The sequence below is a fragment of the Heterodontus francisci genome, chromosome 36, assembly GCF_036365525.1.
Source record: "Heterodontus francisci isolate sHetFra1 chromosome 36, sHetFra1.hap1, whole genome shotgun sequence".
Taxonomy (NCBI): Eukaryota; Metazoa; Chordata; class Chondrichthyes; order Heterodontiformes; family Heterodontidae; genus Heterodontus; species Heterodontus francisci.
In genome coordinates, this window is record NC_090406.1 from 44,362,153 (window position 1) to 44,370,847 (window position 8,695).

The 8,695-nt window shown below is 42.9% G+C and overlaps 2 protein-coding genes across 2 annotated transcripts; both read left to right on the forward strand.

Annotated features, from left to right (window-relative positions):
- Positions 1 to 4,109: 4,109 nt before the first annotated feature.
- LOC137351461 (calponin homology domain-containing protein DDB_G0272472-like) lies at positions 4,110 to 5,879 on the forward strand. The gene has a single exon (XM_068015910.1). The coding sequence runs from the start codon at positions 4,110 to 4,112 to the stop codon at positions 5,877 to 5,879; it is 1,770 nt and encodes a 589-aa protein (XP_067872011.1).
- Positions 5,880 to 6,143: 264 nt separating this feature from the next.
- LOC137351462 (calponin homology domain-containing protein DDB_G0272472-like) lies at positions 6,144 to 8,138 on the forward strand. Its single transcript, XM_068015911.1, has one exon. The coding sequence runs from the start codon at positions 6,144 to 6,146 to the stop codon at positions 8,136 to 8,138; it is 1,995 nt and encodes a 664-aa protein (XP_067872012.1).
- Positions 8,139 to 8,695: the final 557 nt, after the last annotated feature.

Genomic DNA, 8,695 nt, shown 5'->3' on the forward strand with positions numbered 1-8,695 from the left:
GTCATGCTCTGAAATTATTGAGCTCAATGTTCAGTCCGGCAGGCTGTAGTGTGCCGAATCGGTAGATGAGATGCTGTTCCTCGAGCTTGCATTGATGTTCACTGGAACACTGAAGCAATCCCAGGACAGAGATGTGAGCATGAGAGCAGGGGGGAGTGTTGAAATGGCAAGCAACCGGAAGCTCAGGGTCCTGCTTGCGGACTGAATGTAGATGTTCCGCAAAGCGGTCACCCAGTCTGCGCTTGGTCTCCCCAATGCAGAGGAGACCACACTGTGAGCAGTGAATACAGTATACTAGATTGAAAGAAGTACAAGTAAATCGCTGCTTCACCTGAAAGGAGTGTTTGTGGCCTGGGATAGTGAGGAGAGAGGAGGTAAATGGGCAGGTATTACACCTTCTGCGATTGCAGGGGAAGGTGCCATGGGACGGGGACGAGGTGGTGGGGGTAATGGAGGACTGGACCAGGCTGTCGCGGAGGGAATGATCCCTTCGGAATTCTGACAGGGGAAGGGAGGGGAAGATGCGTTTGGTAGTGGCATCACGCTGGAGGTGGCGGAAATGGCGGAGGATGATCCTTTGGATATGGAGGCTGATGGTGTGGAAAGTGAGGACAAGGGGAACCTTGTCACGGTTCTGGGAGGGAGGGGAAGGGGTGAGGGTAGAGGTGCGGGAAATGGGCCGGACACTGTTGAGGGCCCTGTCAACCACAGTGGGGGGAAATCCTCGGTTGAGGAAAAAGGAGGTCATACCAGAAGCACCGTCATGGAAGGTAGCATCATCAGAGCAGATGCGTCGGAGACGGAGAAACTGGGAGAATGGAATGGAGTCCTTACGGGAGGTAGGGTGTGAAGAAGTGTAGTCGAGATAGCTGTGGGAGTCGGTGGGCTTATAATGGATATTAGTAGACAACCTATCCCCAGAGATGGAGACAGAGAAGTCGAGGAAGGGAAGGGAAGTGTCAGAGATGGACCATGTAAAGGTGAGAGCAGGGTGGAAATTGGAAGCAAAGTTGATAAAGTTTTCCAGTTCGGGGCAGGAGCAGGAAACAGCACCGATACAGTCATCAATGTACCGGATGAAGAGTTGGGGGAGGGGGCCTGAGTAGGACTGGAACAAAGAATGCTTGACATATCCCACAAAAAGATAGGCATAACTAGGACCCATGCGGGTACCCATATTGACACCTTTTACTTGAAGGAAGTGCGTGGAGTTGAAGGAGAAGTTGTTCAATGTGAGAACAAGTTCAGCCAGGCGGAGGAGGGGGGTGGTGGTGGATGGGGACTGGTTGGGCCTCTGTTCCAGGAAGAAGCGGAGAGCCCTCAAACCATCCTGGTGGGGGGTGGAGGTGTAGAGCGATTGGACGTCCATAGTGAAGAGGAGGCGGTTGGGACCAGGAAACTGGAAATTGTCAAAATGACGTAGGGCGTCAGAAGAGTCACGGATGTAGGTGGGAAGAGACTGGACCAGCGGAGAAAAGATAGAGTCAAGATAGGAAGAAATAAGGTCAGTGGGGCAGGGGCAGGCTGACACAATGGGTCTGCTGGGACAGTCCCGTTTGTGGATTTTGGGAAGGAGGTAGAAGCGGGCTGTCCGGGGTTGTGGGACTATGAGGTTGGAAGCTGTAGAGAGAAGGTCTCCAGAGGAGATGAGGTCAGTGACAGTCCTTTGGACGGTGGCTTGATGTTCGGTGGTGGGGTCATGGTCCAGAGGGAGGTAGGAAGAAGTGTCCGTGAGTTGGCGTTGAGCTTCTGCAAGGTAGAGGTCGGTACGCTATACGACAACAGCACCACCCTTGTCTGCAGGTTTGATGACCATGTCGGGGTTGGACCTGAGAGAGCGGAGTGCCTCAAGTTCAGAGGGGGACAGGTTAGAGTGAGTGAGGGGGGAAGAGAAATTGAGATGACCAATGTCTCGCCGATAGTTTTCAATGAAGCGATCAAGAGCGGGTAAGAGGCCAGGGGGAGGGGTCCAGGTAGAGGGAGAATGCTGGAGGCAGGTGAATGGGGCTGCTGGTCGAGGGGAGGACTCCTGGTCAAAGAAGTGAGCCCGAAGGCGGAGGCGACGGAAGAAGAGCTCAACGTCATGCCGAGTGCGAAATTCATTGAGGTGGGTCGTAAGGGGATAAAACTGAGACCTTTGCTGAGTACAGAACGTTCAGCATCAGAGAGGGGGAGGTCAGAGGGTATAGTGAATACACGGCAAGGGGTCAGATCAGAAGAGGTGGGGTCAGAGGGAAGTGAAGCGGAAGGAGGATCTGGAGGGGCATTAGTCCCCATCAGCTGCTGGAGCTTGCATCCTTAACACCTGAAAGGAAGAAAAAAAGTTTTTTGTTAATGCGTCGGATGAGACGAAAGATGAAATGAAGCTGCGGAGTAGAACAGCTTTGAGATAAGGTAAGACGGTGCTGCTGGAGAGAGAGGTCCAGTGTGTGCATATGGCGGCGCATAGCACTGAGTGTGGATCTCAGGATGCGGCGAGAGTAGCAGTCCGAGGAACGTTGTATTTCTCGGAGATACCTGTGATCCTGGGTGGATTCAAAGCATGATGGGTGAAACTGCAGTTGGAATCCACGTGGAATAAGACGGAGCCGGAGACAGTCACTGAGGAAGGAGATGTGGCTGTGAAAACGAGTTTTGGTAGACACTTTATCAAACACCAGGAGGGAAATAGAAAGCAATGCAGGTGAACAAGGTAAAAGAGACAAACGAAAATCCCGTCGGAGAGAAGAGCAGAACTTCTTCAAGGTAGGCATTCCTGGAAGAGAAGTGGCAGTGAATTAAACACTAAAATAAAAGCAAAATACTGCGGATGTTGGAAATCTGATATAAAAACAAGAAATGCTGGAACCACTCAGCAGATCTGGCAGCATCTGTGGAGAGAGAAGAGTTAACGTTTCAGGTCAGTGACCCTTCATCAGAACTGGCAGAGGCTAGAAATGTAATAAGTTTTAAGCAAGTAAAGCGGGGGTGGGGCAAGAGATAACAAAGGAGAAGGTGTAGATTGGACAAGGCCACATAGCTGACCAAAAGGTCATGGAGCAAAGGCAAACAATATGTTAATAGCGTGTTGAAAGACAAAGCATTAGTACAGATTAGGTGTGAATACATTGAATATTGAACAGCAGCAAGTACAAACCTGAAAAAAAACAGTGGGTAAGCAAACTGAACAAACTAAGATGAAATGAAATAAATGCAAAAAAAGATTGTAAAAAATGTAATAAAGGAAAAAAGAAAAAATAACTAAAAATGAAAGTAAAATGGGGGGCTGTCATGCTCTGAAATTATTGAACTCAATGTTCAGTCCGGCAGGCTGTAGTGTGCCTAATTGGTAGATGAGATGCTGTTCCTCGAGCTTGCGTTGATGTTCACTGGAACACTGCAGCAATCCCAGGACAGAGATGTGAGCATGAGAGCAGGGGGGAGTGTTGAAATGGCAAGCAACCGGAAGCTCAGGGTCCTGCTTGCGGACTGAGCGGAGATGTTCCCCAAAGCGGTCACCCAGTCTGCGCTTAGTCTCCCCATTGTAGAGGAGACCACATTGTGAGCAGCGAATACAGTATACTACATTGAAAGAAGTACAAGTAAATCGCCGTTTCACCTGAAAGGAGTGTTTGAGGCCTGGGATAGTGTGGAGAGAGGAGGTAAATGGGCAGATATTACACGTCCTGCGACTTAACGTTGAAATCGATATGCGGAGAATTAACATGGAGATTGAAATGAGGAGACTTAACACGGAGATTGAACTGAAGGGACTTAACACTAAGATCGAAATGAGGAGACTTAACACAGAGATTGAACTGAGGAGACTTAACACAGAGATTGAAATGAGGAGATTTAACATTGAGATTGAAATGAGGAGACTTAACAAGGAGATTGAAATGAGGAGACTTAACACTGAGATTGAACTGAGGGGATTTAACACGAAGATCGAAATGAGGAGATTTAACACGAAGATTGAAATGAGGAGACTTAACAAGGAGATTGAAATGAGGAGATTTAACGCGGAGATTGAAATGAGGAGACTTAACAAGGAGATTGAAATGAGGAGACATAACACTGAGATTGAAATGAGGAGACTTAACAAGGAGATTGAAATGAGGAGATATATCATGGAGATTGAAATGAGGAGACTTAACACGGAGATTGAAATGAGGAGATTTAACAAGGAGATTGAAATGAGGAGATTTATCATGGCGATTGAAATGAGGAGTCTTAACATTGAGATCGAAATGAGGAGACATAACACGGAGATTGAAATGAGGAGATTTAACAAGGAGATTGAAATGAGGAGATTTATCATGGAGATTGAAATGAGGAGTCTTAACATTGAGATCGAAATGAGGAGACATAACACTGAGATTGAAATGAGGAGACATAACAAGGAGATTGAAATGAGGAGACTTAACAAGGAGATTGAAATGAGGAGATATATCATGGAGATTGAAATGAGGAGTCTTAACATTGAGATCGAAATGAGGAGACATAACACGGAGATTGAAATGAGGAGATTTAACAAGGAGATTGAAATGAGGAGATTTATCATGGAGATTGAAATGAGGAGTCTTAACATTGAGATCGAAATGAGGAGACATAACACTGAGATTGAAATGAGGAGACATAACAAGGAGATTGAAATGAGAAGATTTATCATGGAGATTGAAATGAGGAGTCTTAACATTGAGATCGAAATGAGGAGACATAACACGGAGATTGAAATGAGGAGATTTATCATGGAGATTGAAATGAGGAGTCTTAACATTGAGATCGAAATGAGGAGACATAACACGGAGATTGAAATGAGGAGATTTAACACGGAGATTGAAATGAGGAGATTTAAAGCGGAGATTGAAATGAGGAGACTTAACACTGAGATTGAAATGAGGAGATTTAACACGGAGATCGAAATGAGGAGACTTAACATTGAGATCGAAATGAGGAGACATAACACGGAGATTGAAATGAGGAGATTTATCATGGAGATTGAAATGAGGAGTCTTAACATTAAGATCGAAATGAGGAGACATAACACTGAGATTGAAATGAGGAGACATAACAAGGAGATTGAAATGAGGAGACTTAACAAGGAGATTGAAATGAGGAGATATATCATGGAGATTGAAATGAGGAGTCTTAACATTGAGAACGAAATGAGGAGACATAACACGGAGATTGAAATGAGGAGATTTAACAAGGAGATTGAAATGAGGAGATTTATCATGGAGATTGAAATGAGGAGTCTTAACATTGAGATCGAAATGAGGAGACATAACACTGAGATTGAAATGAGGAGACATAACATGGAGATTGAAATGAGAAGATTTATCATGGAGATTGAAATAAGGAGTCTTAACATTGAGATCGAAATGAGGAGACATAACACCGAGATTGAAATGAGGAGATTTATCATGGAGATTGAAATGAGGAGTCTTAACATTGAGATCGAAATGAGGAGACATAACACGGAGATTGAAATGAGGAGATTTAACACGGAGATTGAAATGAGGAGATTTAAAGCGGAGATTGAAATGAGGAGACTTAACACTGAGATTGAAATGAGGAGATTTAACACGGAGATCGAAATGAGGAGACTTAACATTGAGATCGAAATGAGGAGACATAACACGGAGATTGAAATGAGGAGATTTATCATGGAGATTGAAATGAGGAGTCTTAACATTAAGATCGAAATGAGGAGACATAACACGGAGATTGAAATGAGGAGATTTAACACGGAGATTGAAATGAGGAGATTTAACGCGGAGATTGAAATGAGGAGACTTAACATTGAGATTGAACTGAGGAGATTTAACACGAAGATGGAAATGCGGAGACTGAACACGGAGATTGAAGGAGGAGACTTATCACGGAGATTGAAATGAGGAGACTTATCACGGAGATTGAACTGAGGATTTTTACCACGGAGATCGAAATGACGAGATTTAATGCGGAGATTGAAATGAGGAGACTTAACACAGAGATCAAAATCAGGAGACTTAACACGGAGATTGAAATGAGGAGATTTAACATTGAGATTGAGATGAGGAGACTTACCACGGAGATTGAAATGAGGAGATTTAACACAGAGATCAAAATGAGGAGTCTTACCACGGAGATTGAAATGAAGAGATTTAACGCGGATTAAAATGAGGAGTCTTACCACGGAGATTGAAATGAAGAGATTTAATGCACAGATTGAAATGTGGAGACTTAACACTGAGATTGAACTGAGGGGATTTAACACGAAGATCGAAATGAGTAGACTTAACACTAAGATCAAAATGTGGAGACTTAACACTGAGATTGAACTGAGGGGATTTAACACGAAGATCGAAATGAGGAGATTTAACACGAAGATTGAAATGAGGAGATTTAACACGAAGATCGAAATGAGGAGACTTAACAAGGAGATTGAAATGAGGAGACTTAACACTGAGATTGAACTGAGGGGATTTAACACGAAGATCGAAATGAGGAGACTTAACAAGGAGATTGAAATGAGGAGACTTAATACTGAGATTGAAATGAGGAGACTTAACACTGAGATTGAAATGAGGAGATTTAACAAGGAGATTGAAATGAGGAGACTTAACACTGAGATTGAAATGTGGAGACTTAACAGGGAGATTGAAATGAGGAGACTTAACACCGAGATTGAAATGAAGAGATTTAACGCGGAGATTGAAATGAGGAGACTTAACACCGAGATTGAAATGAAGAGATTTAACGCGGAGATTGAAATGAGGAGACTTAACACCGAGATTGAAATGAAGAGATTTAACGCGGAGATTGAAATGAGGAGACTTAACATTGAGATTGAAATGAGGAGACTTAACACCGAGATTGAAATGAAGAGATTTAACGCAGAGATTGAAATGAGGAGTCTTACCACGGAGATTGAAATGAAGAGATTTAACGCGGAGATTGAAATGAGGAAACTTAACACTGAGATTGAAATGAGGAAACTTAACACTGATATTGAAATGTGGAGACTTAACACAGAGATTGAAATATGGAGACTTAACACAGAGATTAAAATGAGGAAACTTAACACTGAGATTGAAATGTGGAGACTTAACACAGAGATTGAAATGAGGAAACTTAACACTGAGATTGAAATGAGGAAACTTAACACTGAGATTGAAATGTGGAGACTTAACACAGAGATTGAAATGAGGAGATTTATCATGGAGATTGAAATGAGGAGTCTTAACATTGAGATCGAAATGAGGAGACATAACACAGAGATTGAAATGAGGAGACATAACAAGGAGATTGAAATGAGAAGATTTATCATGGAGATTGAAATGAGGAGACTTAACATTGAGATCGAAATGAGGAGGCATAACACGGAGATTGAAATGAGGAGATTTATCATGGAGATTGAAATGAGGAGTCTTAACATTGAGATCGAAATGAGGAGACATAACACGGAGATTGAAATGAGGAGATTTAACACGGAGATTGAAATGAGGAGATTTAAAGCGGAGATTGAAATGAGGAGACTTAACACTGAGATTGAAATGAGGAGATTTAACACGGAGATCGAAATGAGGAGACTTAACATTGAGATCGAAATGAGGAGATTTAACACGGAGATTGAAATGAGGAGATTTATCATGGAGATTGAAATGAGGAGTCTTAACATTAAGATCGAAATGAGGAGACATAACACGGAGATTGAAATGAGGAGATTTAACACGGAGATTGAAATGAGGAGATTTAACGCGGAGATTGAAATGAGGAGACTTAACATTGAGATTGAACTGAGGAGATTTAACACGAAGATGGAAATGCGGAGACTGAACACGGAGATTGAAAGGAGGAGACTTATCACGGAGATTGAAATAAGGAGTCTTACCACGGAGATCGAAATGAGGAGACTTATCACGGAGATTGAACTGAGGATTTTTACCACGGAGATCGAAATGACGAGATTTAATGCGGAGATTGAAATGAGGAGACTTAACACAGAGATCAAAATCAGGAGACTTAGCACGGAGATTGAAATGAGGAGATTTAACATTGAGATTGAGATGAGGAGACTTACCACGGAGATTGAAATGAGGAGATTTAACACAGAGATCAAAATGAGGAGTCTTACCACGGAGATTGAAATGAGGAGATTTAACGCGGATTAAAATGAGGAGTCTTACCACGGAGATTGAAATGAAGAGATTTAATGCACAGATTGAAATGTGGAGACTTAACACTGAGATTGAACTGAGGGGATTTAACACGAAGACCGAAATGAGTAGACTTAACACTAAGATCAAAATGTGGAGACTTAACACTGAGATTGAACTGAGGGGATTTAACACGAAGATCGAAATGAGGAGATTTAACACGAAGATTGAAATGAGGAGATTTAACACGAAGATCGAAATGAGGAGACTTAACAAGGAGATTGAAATGAGGAGACTTAACACTGAGATTGAACTGAGGGGATTTAACACGAAGATCGAAATGAGGAGACTTAACAAGGAGATTGAAATGAGGAGACTTAACACTGAGATTGAAATGAGGAGACTGAACACTGAGATTGAAATGAGGAGACTTAACAAGGAGATTGAAATGAGGAGACTTAACACTGAGATTGAAATGTGGAGACTTAACAGGGAAATTGAAATGAAGAGATTTTACGCGGAGATTGAAATGAGGAGACTTACCACGGAGATTGAAATGAAGAGATTTAACG